Source organism: Phalaenopsis equestris, unplaced genomic scaffold, assembly GCF_001263595.1.
Source record: "Phalaenopsis equestris unplaced genomic scaffold, ASM126359v1 Scaffold198068, whole genome shotgun sequence".
NCBI classification, from domain to species: Eukaryota; Viridiplantae; Streptophyta; class Magnoliopsida; order Asparagales; family Orchidaceae; genus Phalaenopsis; species Phalaenopsis equestris.
Window position 1 is genome coordinate 296,970 of NW_018218006.1, and position 15,336 is coordinate 312,305.

The 15,336-nt window shown below is 33.5% G+C and overlaps 1 protein-coding gene across 2 annotated transcripts in view; it reads left to right on the top strand.

Moving 5' to 3' along the window:
• The window catches only part of LOC110035543 (importin subunit alpha-1-like), a 37,744-nt gene extending 25,919 nt beyond the window's left edge, over positions 1–11,825 (top strand). The window contains exons 6-11 of one of the 2 annotated variants that reach the window (XM_020739786.1): positions 1–156; positions 256–334; positions 10,192–10,320; positions 10,560–10,687; positions 10,770–11,144; positions 11,223–11,825. The exon at positions 1–156 is cut by the window's left edge and continues 32 nt beyond it. In XM_020739786.1, the coding sequence (XP_020595445.1) occupies positions 1–156; positions 256–334; positions 10,192–10,320; positions 10,560–10,687; positions 10,770–11,144; position 11,223 (868 nt within the window). In that variant the 3' untranslated portion in view covers positions 11,224–11,825. Of the gene's footprint in view, positions 157–255; positions 335–10,191; positions 10,321–10,559; positions 10,688–10,769; positions 11,148–11,222 lie in introns of both variants that reach the window. The other variant, XM_020739785.1, reaches the window with a different exon arrangement.
• Positions 11,826–15,336: the final 3,511 nt, after the last annotated feature.

Genomic DNA, 15,336 nt, shown 5'->3' on the forward strand with positions numbered 1-15,336 from the left:
CGCTCTTCCAACTCTTAAACACCTCATCCATTCAACTGATGAGGAAGTTCTCACTGATGCTTGCTGGGCTCTCTCTTATCTGTCTGACGGTACAAATGACAAAATCCAAGCTGTTATTGAAGCTGAAGTTGTACCTCGACTTGTTGAGCTTCTTTTGTATGCTTCTCATACAGCTCTTTTATTTCATGGCTTATTAACCATCTTTGTGGTATCTTATCTCCATTTGTTCTTTTGATATTGAGTACTTCAATTCAGACATCCTTCACCATCCGTGCTTATTCCTGCTCTACGTACTGTTGGGAACATTGTCACCGGGGATGATTTACAAACACAGGTACAAAAATTAGCTACGTCTTTTCCATACCTGCTTCCTCTGAATACCTATCTTGCAAATTATGTTTCTCATCTTCTATTGTCCTTAGTTTTTGTTACTGATTTTAATTATTTAAAAGCTTGTTGACACACTTTTAAGGAAAAGCTACTCTGTTAAAATATATTGCTGCTTCTTATCCATAATGACACAAGGGTCAAACTTGATTTTGCTATTTGTCATGAAAAATGGTGACATGATTAAGGCAAAATATTTTCGAAGCCTTAGTTATCCTATCAACAACCCTCCCCCTGGACCTGTCCGCCACCCCAACCCTGTATATGCTAGTGAATTTTTATGCAATTTAATGTAGTCAGATTATGCTTTGCTTCTAAACCTCATTTGCATGAAGCTTGATTTTTTAAGTGGACAAGTTTACTTTTAGACTATAGTTATACTTGAGAGTACATTGCACTAATAGGTTAAAAGATATGGAGCCATTTTATACTTTCGTTTGTTTTGCTCTTTGTATTCAGCAATATCTCAAATCATAGGTGTAAATTTGGGTTTGATTTAAAAGTATTTTTTATTCCCATTTTTCTTAAATTGTTACTCGTCTCGTATAGGGCTGCCAAAAAAGCTCATTTTTCGCAAACAACTCGTGTCCGGCTTGTTAAATAGCTCTTATTCGAATCGTTGTTTAAGTAAATGAGTTGAATTCCAAAAAAATTGTTAAACTCAAATTATAAACGAGCCGAGCACGAACAACATTTTGTTCGATCTTGTTTGGCTTGTTTTAGCTCGAAATAAAGAAATTATATTTATTATTTATATAATAATATATTTTGAATACACACAGACACACACATATATATCGACTGTGATTCTGTCGCTCGAAGGAGAGGGCTCACACCTCATCTCTGTCGTAGACTCTGCTTTCGCTCCTCGCTTTCTGCTTAGTCGGCTTGCGTCGTTACTTCTTCGACACCGATGGTTCCGTTTGCGTCTCTTTGATTTTGACGACGACGTCGACAGTTGCCGTTCGTGTCTTCTTCCTTGGTTTCAACATCGACTTTCGCCTCTCTCTGCCCGACAACTTCGGTTCGCGTCTGCGACTTTCTGTTCGACGCTGACATTCGCCTTCCGAGTTCTCGGGACTACGCAGACAACAATTCTATTGAGATCTTCTAGCTAGAGGATTCCCCTGCTCTGATGATGCTTTCTTCTTCTTCGGTTGAACCTGACAAAGTCTCCTTTGCTCACTTGGTGGGTAATCCTTAGGTGGAGTTGGCGGTTGTCTTCCCCTCAAGTTATAAGCATTGTCGTGATGGACAAGTGACTGCCCCTTTGTTGTTAAGAATGCAAGTAGGAAAAGTGAGAAAACAACACTCTCTGAAGCTAGATCCACTCACTTTCAACCTAACCAGACCTTCTGTGGCCATAATATTTGTGGAAAGAGATATTACTTTACCTGTTGTTACTGAATTCTGGTTGGGCACAACTCATAATGGATATTGACAATAAATCGTTATGGAACATAGACCTCATTATTGTTCTCATTGTAAGATGTTTGGGCATACCCTTGATAAATGTCATAAGCTCCATCCTAATTTGAAATTTACTGTGATCATCAGGAGAATCTTGTAGCTCCCCATCTTCAGGAAGTATCAGGTGTAGGGGCGACAACTCATACTTCACATACACTAGAATCTATTGTGGGTACAACTGTTGGCAATCTTTCTACTACAGCTCTACCACCCTTTTGGCAATCTTTCTACTACAGCTCTACCACCTCATCCGAATGAGCAACAATCTTCGGATGAGGAATGACAGGTTTACACTTTCAGAAGAAAGAAGAAGAATGGAGATCTACGTGAGCTAAGAAATCTAATGAATGATACTTTGGTTACTTCGAGTAATGGTACACACCTCACCAATTTTGTTAGCTGGTTCCCTTCCGAGAACTAGAGACAGAGGCAAAACTAAATTGGGTCATCCCGATTGATCTTATATGTACCATCTCCTTTTTGGGTTGTTCCTTTTTTTGTATGTTGTACTGTGTGGGTTGGGTGCCTATTTGGGCGCTCATACAACATATCTGTATCCTTGTTCCTTTAATATAATTGCCCTTGAGATTTTTTTAAACGCACACACACACACACAGATATATATATATATATATATATATAATATATATATATATTTAAATCATAATAGTTTGTATGGTCATGTGGTTCTGCGTCTTCTATTGCATAGAAGTGATGCAGGTTCGAATCTAACACTATAAATCTATTTTTTTAATCAATTTAAGGAAGCCAATTTTGAGTCGAACACGAGCAGTATACGAACAAGAATATATAATTCTAGCCGAACATGAACACACTGTTCATGAGCAATTTCGAACACGAGTCAATTTCAAACATGAGCCATTTTCAAATGAGCCGAACATGAGCCCAGCTTGAGCTCGCTCAAGCTCGGCTCGTTTACAGCCCTATGAGCTCAAGCTCGGCTCGTTTACAACCCTATTTTCATACTTAATGCTAATTGCATTTGATATACATTTAGATGATTATCAACTAGATGCATTGCTGTAATGTTCTTTGGTAGAAACTATATTTATGATCATCTAAATTGAAATATGTAGAAGCCATCAAGATGAGTTTCAATTGACTGGTTAAGTGTGTTATCAAAGTAAGGAGAGGTTTATAAATGCCATGCAGCAATGTATTATACTTTCTTGTTCATTTTTTTTACAAATTTTTTTTTCTATTCAATCTCATCCATGCAAAGGAGAAGTTGCGGAGTGCATGGAAAAAGGCTTATACTTAGACCTGTATTGTTGGTCAAAGAGAAGAAAAATTAGATATGTTCCATGGGAAAATTAACAACTTGAATTAATCACCTTCATGAATTAGATTGGCTAAATAAAGAGAAGCTTAACATTTTCTTTCTTGGTAGACAACAACAACAACAACATCAACAATAAAGCTTTAATCCCACTACGTGGGGTCGTTTACCTGAATTATTTTTCTCCATTGCGTCCTATGTAGTGTCAATACCAAATTTTTATGACTGATAACCTTTAAGATATGCATGGAAAAAATGACAAATTGTAGTTTAAAATCTTTGTAAAGGACATTTTCTTTCCTTGATTTGATGCATGCAAATTTTTTCAAGCTATATACCTGAAAATTTGACTTGTTTTTTTTAGTATTTTCTTATTCTTTCGGTACACTGGATTTTATCTTTTTTCACTGATGAAATTTAGGTGCTATATTTTGTGGTGCACTACAAGAAGGGGGTGAGTTAGGGTTTTGATTCTACACTTATAGTTTTGACAACTCTTCTATATTTTGTAAAAAGTCATTGAAAATAAAGTAATTATTGTTTTAAACTAATGTGTCGTAAAAGCTTAAATTCAAATAGTATATTTACTCAACTACTACAACATAAAATTATCACTAAACCCACAGGATAAAATTATATGTGCAATATAGTAGATTCAAATAAGTAAACTTAGTATATACATATCAATTTTTGTACGGGTCGACATCAATTGTACATCCACTTACCAATAACCTCTCTAAAAAAATTTTACTTATTTCATCCTTTTCTTTATATAGATGGAAAATTCTTTTACATCTCCCTACTCATTACCATCTCCCTACTCACTTGGTTAATGCAATTGCTCTTTTTTTATAAAGTTAGGTAAGCTTAGGGATATGCAAATGAAATGAGCGTTTGATAAGCTACTCGTAACTCAGATCGTTAAGTGCTCGTTTATGTTCGTTTGATTAACTAATTGAACAAGTTTGAACCTCGATCGTTACATGAAAAGCTTGAATACCATATTGTTCGATTTATTTATATTTGCAAACAATATCATTTAAAGTTCACAAACAAGCTTGTTAAGAATCTCGATAAACAATTTTATTTAAAGTTAAAAAATAAGATCGATTTAATCCTTATGGAATAAAATCAACTAAAGCTTAATTTAAGTTTGTAAATAAGCTGAATTAAAGTTTAATTGAAAATTAATTTATATTAATTTAAAGTGGTTCTTACATGCCTGTCACTTAAAACCTTTGTTTTACATCATTAATACCTAAACTTTAATATTTACATCCAAACCACCCTAAAACTCTTGCTCGCTCAAATTTGCCTCTTCATTGTTAGTGCAATCAGCCCTCTTAATTCAATTGGGGGAGTGGGTGCTTTGAGTGAGGGAGAGGTTGAGGGTGGTTAGGACATAAACATGAAAGTTAAGATGTTAAGGATCTATGAAACACGGACACAAGGACACGGGCATGACACGACAGGAGACGATACAGGGGCACAACATAATTAAAAAAAATAGGACGTGATATTTCATGGACACGTTTTTATGTTTAATTAATTATTAATATTAATCATTGTTCTTTATTAAAATTATCACTACACAAATTATGCAAGAATAAAATTTAACTTCATAAATTTAATTTATATTAGAAAACGTCTTATGAAAATTTTAAAAGTTAGATATAATTTGTTTCAAAAGAATCCATCCAACTTATAATCCAAATTATCTACTAAAATTCAAAAAAATTCAATGATTACAAGAAGAGAATTACTAATGCTCGGCTTCGACGAATATTGGATACACCTTCGATGCTTGATTTTGACGAATGTTAGAGAAAACTTCAACATGAAGAGACATGAATCGATTTCGACTATGAGATATAATTAAAGCTATATGCATATTTATAATTTTTTAACTCGTGTATTTTCTCAAAATTAAGCTCATGTACGATATGGTGTTGAGGCATGTCCCAGACGTGTTTGGGCCTGAAACAATTTAGACATATATTTTGTAGTGTAGAAGAAGTGTTAATGTGTGTCAGACATGTGTGTCAGACAAGTGTCGGTATTCAATACGGGTACGATAATTTTTTAAAAGTGTCGGTACTATATAGTTAAGGATATCGAATAGAAAGTTTTAAGTGGTAGCTATGTAAAGCCCCTAAATTAAACTTTAATTTGTAGTACATAAAATAAAATAAAATATTTTTTTGCTTATTTCATTTATACTACGTATTTGTATGGTTATTTTACTTATTCATTTAATAGATCATTCTTTTGAAAACGCATTTATAAGTTCAACAAGTAACTTATTTATAAGCTCAATAAAGCTTGTTTGATTAGAAAATAAATAGCTCAACCATATTACTTCAGTATGTTGTTTGATAGAGTATATTTTCTGTCCAAACTTCTGACGTAGCTCTACGTGCGGTGGAAGTTATTCCTGAGTTATTTTCAGGTTATTTCTGGGTTATTTTCAATAATTCTGAAATAACCCAGAAATAACCTGAAAATAACTAAAATAACTCAAACCTGAAAATAACTCAAGAATAACCTGCGCGACACATAGAACTACGTCAGGTGTCCGCATAGAAAAATTAGGTTATTTGATAAGTCTTATTTTGTTAGAAAATAAATAACACGATAACACTAATTTTAATTTACTCAATAAGAGTTATTTGGATAGAAATTAAGTAGTTTGATGATTTGCTCTTTAGTTTGCTCGATAATGTTTCAATTATGATTATATGAAACGAAAAAGAATTAAACTCAAACACGAATTAAACTTGAACATAAATACAAATCTCGATTAGAGCTTGAGCTCGAATTTTATAAATAACCTCAAGCTGGAACGCTACCCTACTCGATTCGGCTTGGTTCATTTGCGGTCTTAGAAAAACTCATTACAGGATTCTTCGTAATTGCACCATTCTGTATTCTTTCTATAATTTGGTAAGTACAAGAATTTGTGAATGAAAACGTGAAACAATCAAAATTTATAAGAGTTGGATAAAAACTACATGTTTATTAGGACTGAGGAGAGAAATACACCTTTAGCTATTCTTTTGGGTAATGAAGTACTCATTTATTGATCCTTGGTGAGGAAATTACTTCAAATCCTTCTGAGGATTTGATGAATACAAGGTTTAAAGGATACAACAACAAGTCCTTATCGCAGTATATGGTTCGACTACATGAATCCTTTTTCTTTATTGTGTCCTATTGAGTGTGATATTTTCATTTAATTCTAATATATTAATATAATTTTTTACACAACATGCCCAAGTCTTTTTAGGTCTACCTCCACCTTTCTTAACATAAGCCAGATCTAAAACATCTACTCTCCTAACTAGGTTATGAGATGGTCGAGGTTTAATGTGATCAAAATATCTAAGTGCTCTTTCTAATTTTGTCTACCACTGCGTTTTGTCTCTAAGTGTAAAGCCACTTAGCCACCTCAGCATTCTCATCTCAACAACACTTAACTTAATTTTATGCTTCTCTTATTTAGGCCAACATTCTACACCATAATGATTGCACGTCTCATCACTATCTTATAAGACTTTTTATTGAAGCCTAAAAGATAATTTTCTATCTCAGGATAGGCTCGATGGATTTTTCCATTTCAATCATCCAACTTGAAATCTACTAATGACATGCCCATTTATATGACCGGCACTTTGAACAATTGATTCGAGATATCTAAAATGTTTGCTACTTTCAACATGATCTAATACTACTAAAATTACATTTATGTACTTAGTCAAATGATAACCAAGAAAAAATAAGCAAATCTTAAAATAGCTATTAGAAACATGGTTGCTATTGAGAAGAGAAAAATATAGAATCTATGACCTATCAAAAGCTCTTAATGAATATAGTAGCTCTTATGGATATAACAATTAAGCATACTTTCCTTCTCTTTATTTGGGCCAAATATGGTCTCATTTTTATAAGCTAATCGGGGTAGCAAGTTAGTTTGAACCTCCTTTTACCAGGATCTTTAAATTTATACAAGAATTTTTTATTGGTTATAAGCAACTAGTTGTTACATGTCCCAAGTATGCATGCACATTTATGGCTGATGTGTTGGTATGCTTTTTTCCCATGAGATGTGTGGGCATGGACTAGAGTACACAATGAGCACACGAATCTAACACTTATAAAAGGTTTGGAGCTAATCTAGCTAATCTTTGTTATAGATACAATTCATACATTTTAAATAACTTTATACAAAAAAGCTTAGTTGCTTAAAATTTTTATTGCAAAAAATTAGATAGATTTAAGCTAATTTTTTAAGTATTCATAGCGCCTTTGAGCAAAGTGTCATTCTTACCCCATTGAATCAATAGACTTGGCTAAGGGTCCGTTTAAGATGACTGCAACTTTTTATAAAGGTGATTGTAAAGCTTTTGTGGTACATTTTAAATAACTTTATACAAACATACTTGGTTACTTAAAATATTTATAGCAAAAAAGTAGATAGATTTAGCTAATTTTTTTAAGCATTCATAGCGTCTTTGAGCAAAGTATAGTCTTTGAGCAAAGTATCATCCTCCCTACTGAAGCAATAGAATGACAAATTTTTTTTTTCTTATATAGCAGACATGGTTATAAAAAATAACTTCTCATTAAAGGAATTCTAGTAAGCAACAAAAAAGTATTAGCCTATCACAACTATTGTAACAGTCTAAAGAGCAACAATGTGAGTAAGTTGCTCCAAACAGACCCTAAAACTCCTAATTTAAGAAATTTAGCATGAAGCATCCATACACCTCTTGAATCTTGATTGAATCCTTTGTTTCAACTCATTAAATAGGGGCTTTTTCTGCAAGCTAGCTCATTATGTATTTCATCATCTTCATGGGATTCAAATTAGCTTAAGTTACATGGTATATGTAGAAGTGCAGTTATACCAATCCTAGTCACCCAATCAGCTTTGAATGGCTATGATTAATCTAACGTTGGGTGGCATTGATGCCATACATCTAAAGTGAACTGGATTGTTGGGATTGATAATTGCATAAGATGCATTAGTTACCGTGGGAATGGTAGAGGATGTGAATCCATCTACATGGCTATCTATTTGAAATTATAAGCATGTCAAAAACTTAGTCAAACCATTGTATGACGCTAATAAATTTTGTTATTGTTAAATTACTTATATGCCCATCAAATCATTATCAACCCATTTGGGCTTATTAGGCTAACATGACCATGACAATTTCATACTAGTATGTAATCTCCGTTATTTGATGCATATGAAAATATATAAAATTAGCTTGAAAATTTGGCCTACCAACATACTAAATAGCTCCAAATAATGGAAAATGTGCCAATCATACTAATTTTCTCATTTTGGCATCATTTAGGGGCGTTTGGCTGCATTTTAGATTTCAATTAAGTAGGATTAACTAAATCCAGTAAATCCAGATTTAATAAATCCAGTGATATTAAATTCAAATTTATGTTTGATATTATTTCAGTTAAATCCTTTTAAATCCACAATAAATGTTTGAAATTTTATTTTAGGATTTAAGATATATGGCAAGTCATTGTCTTAAATTCACCTTGAGATTGGATTTAATAAATCCGGGATTACTGTGCACGAGAGAAATTTTTGGATTTAACATGACGACAAGATGTAGAGGGGTCGACTTTATGTTTGGTGGATTTACGGTAAATCCCTACGTTATTCCATCTAAAACTAGTGTACCAAACACCGCCTAAAAGTGTTAATCACAAGTCAAATATGTGGAATTTGCCAAAAATGCCAATGGACCAACCTGACCCGCTATAAAATTACTTTTGAACTTGATGATTCCAGAAGATTTGAGCTGGCCTTGATTCTATTTCATTGATCAATTAGGAAAAGCAGCATTATTTGTGACTTCACGAGTAATATAATGGCATACTATTTATGAAATGGCCAACGATTGCTTCCCCATAATGCTCTTGTATCTTGTCTGAGGAAAAATATTCTTAAGAGGTGGAAGTTTTATAATTGAGTAGTGAGGAGGTTATTATTAATTTTGGTAGCCCAGAGGCCTTCAACGGAGTTGTGTTGGGTGGGTGATGCGAGCTTCCCCCAACTTAGGAGCCTCTTTTTACTATGGGTAGGTTGTTGGGTCACTGACTTCAAGGACGTGGGAAGGGTTGCAACTTGTCTCTGCTTTATTGCACAAGACTCTGCAAGTTGTTGAGCTGAGCTATCTGTCTGAGCTATCTGCTTGGACAGTTGAGTCAGTTTGTCCTTTTGGATGAGTTCATTGCGAGTTCAGACCTCGCTATTTTGTAGGAACATTCTTCATATAGGTTTTCTTTTCTTTTTTTTTGTAACAGATATCCTCAGGGCTAATCTTTTTGTTATTTTTAATAATTTTATTTTGCATTAATCTCTTAAGGTGGGATATTACAATCACTGCTGCCATTGTCATTGATTGATTATACTTAATTTTCTGTTCACCAAATTTGTATCTTGGTTACTTTCTACTTGATTTTTTTAAATTTTTCTAACTCTTTTCTAAAATTTTTTATAATGCTTATGGGTGCAATGATGATGCACATGTAAATAAAAATGGCACTTTTTTGTGCATAATAGGAATTACTAAAATATTGAGGCTGTGAAATCACGTGTTTGTGAGTTGGGAGAGGACGAATTCTCAAAATAATAGATTATGTTACTAATGTATTTTCAGCGACTTATTCTTTTAGCAATAATTTTTTAATCTAATCTATTTACCCTAATTAGGTTAATTTACAGTTTGAATTGACCTAGCTTATAGTTTTATAAACATTTTAGTCAGATACCAAGATGCGCTGCTCTAAACATTTTTAGTTTGGGATGGGTTGGCGAAGCCATGGAGATTTTTTATAACCGTCAGTGCTACGGTTACCGTTTGCTATTTTGTAATTTTTTTGGTGCAATTAAAACACAATTTGGTGCATGGGAGGTACATGCTGTAGCTGGATTTTAACGAGTTAAAAGTTCTACCTTGTATTGTTGTTATTCTGGATTTGCTTATTTTTTGTGCTTTATCCAGTATGTCATCAGCAGCGGAGCTCTTCAGTTCCTTTTCAATCTTCTGACGCAAAATTTGAAGAAAAGCATCAAGAAAGAGGCTTGCTGGACCATTTCTAACATAACTGCTGGAAATAAGGAGCAAATACAGGTATCTGTAAAGAAAAGTACACCTAAAGTTGTTTGCATTGATGAACATGAAATTTAACTTGACCGGTTCATGCTTCCATATGAGGTCGTGTTGGGTGCTTATAACTTTATTTTGAAATCGTTTATTTTTGCTTGGCATTGGCCGCCTCTTATTATTTTGATTTGAAAGTTGAAGCATTTAACTGCACCTTTGTCTTTGTTTGCATAGGATCTAAATTTTATTGTTAATGGGATCTATAGGCTGTGATCGAGTCCAATATCATTGCTCCTCTGGTAGACTTGCTTCAAAATGCAGAGTTTGACATCAAGAAAGAGGCAGCATGGGCTATTTCAAATGCCACATCTGGAGGTACTGATGATCAAATAAAGTATGTAATTTTCAACCTTCTGTTCAATATTTTAAACCTCACCTTCATTGTCCCTTACATGGAGTATTGAATTTGTGGACAGGTTTTTAGTTAGCCAAGGATGTATTAAGCCCTTATGTGATCTTCTTGTTTGTCCGGACCCCAGAATTGTGACAGTATGCCTTGAGGGTCTTGAAAACATTCTAAAGGTTGGTGAGGCCGAACAAAACCTTGGAGCCACTGGAGGGGTAAACCAATATGCTCAGATGATTGATGAAGCTGATGGGTTAGAGAAGATTGAAAATCTCCAGAGTCATGACAACACAGAGATCTATGAGAAGGCTGTAAAGATCCTGGAGACTTACTGGTTGGAAGAAGAAGATGATGCCATGCATGCAGGAGATGCTGATCAAAGTGGTTTGCAATTTGGAGCCAACCAACAGTTTCCTGCCCCTTCTGGTGGATTCAACTTCAGTTAAAGGTTACCGACTATACAGCACTATCATCTATTCAGTTGAGGTTGACTTCAGCCATTACTAAAATGCTTCAAAATTGCAGGGATTTCTGCTGTTGAACTATGAGAATGATGATGATTGACCTGCTGTAATGGAGTTATTTTGATTTGGACTTCTCATGCAAACTTGGTAATGGTCAGTTTGGAACCGTTCCTGCATCCAGTTTTTTGTGTTCATTTGATGCAAGGGTGGGCGTCAATAAAAAAGCTGTGGCTGCGTTGGGTGCTTTTTGTTCCTTAATGCTTCTATGGAGTTTCAGATCTTATTTAATTTTTAGGACTTGTCAACCTGTGCTTGGGAACATCAACGGGATTCTTATTTGGCTCTTTAGATTTTTGAGGGGAAATCGGAATCAGTTTATGTTTTCTTGTTTGCGATTGGAGTCCAGGGCATATACCATGAGCCGTTGAGGGTTTTTTGGGATGCCACAGATTTTGATTTTTGCTGAGTTTGGTCAGTGTATTTAAGAAAGTCCAATGCATATTCATGGAATAGGTATTCATATAGTTTGCGTATATGTTAATGTTTTGATGTACTTTTTTTCCTCTTTTCACAGTTCAAATAGCGAAAAAATGTTTAGCACGTTCGGGCCAGTTGTGTATTTTATTTCTGTTCATGTTCGAACCTTTTGAGGCAAGTAGTTAAAGGCCTAAAACCATTCCCGTGCTCCAGATATTAGAGTTTATGAAATTGGATTTGACAGCAAAATCCTATGAAAGTAGATCATAACTGAGCTGAAACTGAAATTTAAAGCTTCCTTTTTCAACATTTATGATCCTAACAGTAGTATGATTTTTAATTTTGAATTTTAATTCATTCTACATGTATAAATCATTTAGAATTTCAATTTTTTTTTTAACTTTGTCAAATGAAAACTGAAGTGCATCAATTTCCCTAAAGAAGTGTCGGGGAGTGACATTCCCATTTCTTAAGGAGTATTGGCTCTAGGCTGCCCCATTGCTCTCTATTCTATGGAGTAATGAAGAAGCCTTAATTATTGTTTATCCTACGTTTATTAATTGTATTGGAGGTCACATCCGTGGGCTAATATTTGTTAATCTACTTCTTTAAGGGAGGTTTAAATCAAATTAGGAGGGACGTATTGGTTGTGTTAGTTGCCTCCAATTTAGATGAGATGCACCAAAAGAGTTGGGCCTGTACCTTTTGGATGTCTTAGCTATTGATAGCCTTATGTATGCTGTAAGTAGTCATCTAATTTTGGAGATATAGAGCGATAATGGCGTCAAAGGTTTGAGTTTGAAAGGGTAATTCGGATATAGAAAAACATGAAAGTGATTAGGGCAAGAAGGGTAGCGTATTCACGTCAAGGTTCAGTCATTCGGGCGATGACATTAATCTTAGAAATAGAAGTTATCAAGTTTCAAGAGAAGTTCTTGGTGGTCAAAACTGAAAAAAGTGTTGTGTAGAGGGACATTGAATAGGAGTGGTTGGCCTGTGTGAACCTAAAGCAAAGCACATGGATTTTGGAATCAACTAATTAGCTTTCAATCATATTCTCAGGGCTCCTTGATCGCTTGACGATTTTGGAGCTAGTAAAGACGAACATGATAACGACGAATGTCACTTTGGACTTATCTTCTTGTGTAACGAGTTGTGCCAATTAGACAAGATGTTCATGATATCCTTCACTTTGAGGATTGTCTGGATTATTCAACTTGAATTTTTTTTGTTGAATGGTTGGCATTGGAGTATCTTTTACTTTTTTTGTGTACTTTATCTAAAAATTGATTGTTTACAAGCGCGTAGGTGTTTCGACTAAACATAAAAATTTTTCTAGTTCTTACCACGCGTTTGTTTGCAAGCTCTGTCAGATGTAGTAGGACACAAATTTTATGAAAAAAAAAAAGAAAAGGAAATGACAAGTCGGATGGTTGGTCTCATATTGTTAACTTTTGTTTAGCTTAATTTAAAGGATGTTTTATTTGCTGAAGAACGAAGTACATAAAATTAATGTAGTGTAATTAAGAATACATAAAATTAATGTAGTGTAATTAAGAATTGTGTATTTTAAATACTTTGGAGTTGTTCAGTTGGTGTAAAATAAATATAAAACTTTATTTTTTATGTTTGATTTAAAAATAATGAATTCAATGTAAAACTCAATAACTAGCAGACGACTAGTGGACGACATGCGGTGACTGATGGTAAGCGGGTGATTAAAAATGATGGTTGTCGATGGGGTAGAGCAACAATGACAACGTTGACTAGCGACAACTTCAGTGGTGGCGTGCTAGGACACTCAGTGGCTGCAGTGGTAGTTCCTACAACATATAATTGAATGAATCTATTATGGAATGCACCACAAATAAATTACAAGGTGACTTCAATTTTTACTCTATATTCCAAAATTTTCAACCTAAAAACAATTTTTTTAAATTCCTTACATTTGGAATAAAATACACCCATTTTACGTCTAACTCTAAAGGATTTTAAAATACTTTTAGCTTGCTTTAAAATTTTATATTTGTAAGAATATAATTTTATTGAGTTGCGTTGATGTAGAAGTAATGTATGAATACCAAAAGTAAAAAAAAAAATATCATGTGAGCTGGATTTTTGGCCTAAATAAAGGTCAAAAAATGCAAGATGACAAGCCGTTTTGCCTTGCCAATTCTTCTGAAGTAAAAATCAATTAGCATGGCAAGCACTTGGATAGTTCTTTGTATTAACTCCTCTAGCCTACGATATTACTATAGTATTTTGATTATTATAAATATAATTTAATTGAGCTAATTTTATTGACATATTTCTAAGTAAGTCTAATTACTAATATTATAGGTAAATTTTAAATGTTCGGAGTGCTTAAGAGATAACTTATAAACTTGAAAAAAAATATCTAGCCTAAAATTATAAGGCTTTCTATATACTGTGCTTCAGAAAGTTTGGCAGGACAACACAATCAAACTAGTAACAAAAAAAGAAAAAGAAAAAAATCATGGCTAGAGCTACATGTATTTTAAAAGAAGTCTTATTTATACGTGTTTTAGGTATAAAGACTATCAAGGCAACTATCACATACATATGAGAGGTTTAAATAAATAAATAAAAAAGATCAATTTTAATAAATAGTTTATTGGAATAAGTCATAATAGATCATATTATATGACATAAGTTATTCTATATGATACGCCCTAATATAAAAATCATAATCAAAATCAGTCAATATTAAATATGATTTTTAAAAATAAAATTGATTACGTTGCTGTATTATTTAATAAAATTTATTTCAAATGGCTAAACCTTCCAATGAAAATTTTAATAAATTTAAACTATAATTTTAGTTGATTACTATATAATGTACATTGTACTATACAGTAGATTTTCAAAATTAATTTGATTTAGCAACTTAAATTAAGAGCTAAAAATATGAATCATGTTTAATGTACTAAACAACACGATATCAATTATACTATATGATCAATCAATGTTTTATTTGTTTCAAAAATTTTTAACTTTGTGCCTGTGCACTCATGAGATATTTGGTTTGATGAAAAAGTAACACAATATAAAAAGAATGTTGTTTTAAAGTAATGTATGTATTTGAAATAATTTATAAATGTTTGATTAAGTGTAAAGTAAATGTAGGAGTTCATATTTTCTTATTTTGTTCAATGTAAAATGAAAATAGTGTAAAATAAGAAATCAATAAAAGGCAAGAGAGCGGCAAGTGGTGGTAGTGGGCGATAGTGGAGGCGGTTAGTGGTGGAGGAGGGCAAAGAACGGTGGGTAGCAAGCAACAATGATGGGCTTGGATAAAGTTAAACCTCATATCCCTGAGGGGCTTCTTTCATAATAATTACATCTCAAGATTTTTTTCTGATAATAGTGATGTGTAGAAAAAAAATGCTTAAATTCCTTTATATTTTGCATATTTTTATGGATAAAATTGCACTTTAAAGAAATGTATTTTTATGTTTTTCTTGTAGGTAGAAAAGATACTAGAAGTAGATCAAAGTGGAGAAGAAATGAAGGAAGGAGGAAGTGACTTGGAGCTAAGGAGGCTACAGGGGACTGGCGCCTAGGTGCCAAAATTCTTGGGTGCTTAGGAGCCAGTTCCAAAATTGGTAACACGAGAGGCTAGTGCTTAAGCGCTTGCGATTAGGCACTTGGGCATCACTTCACTCGTGTCTTGGT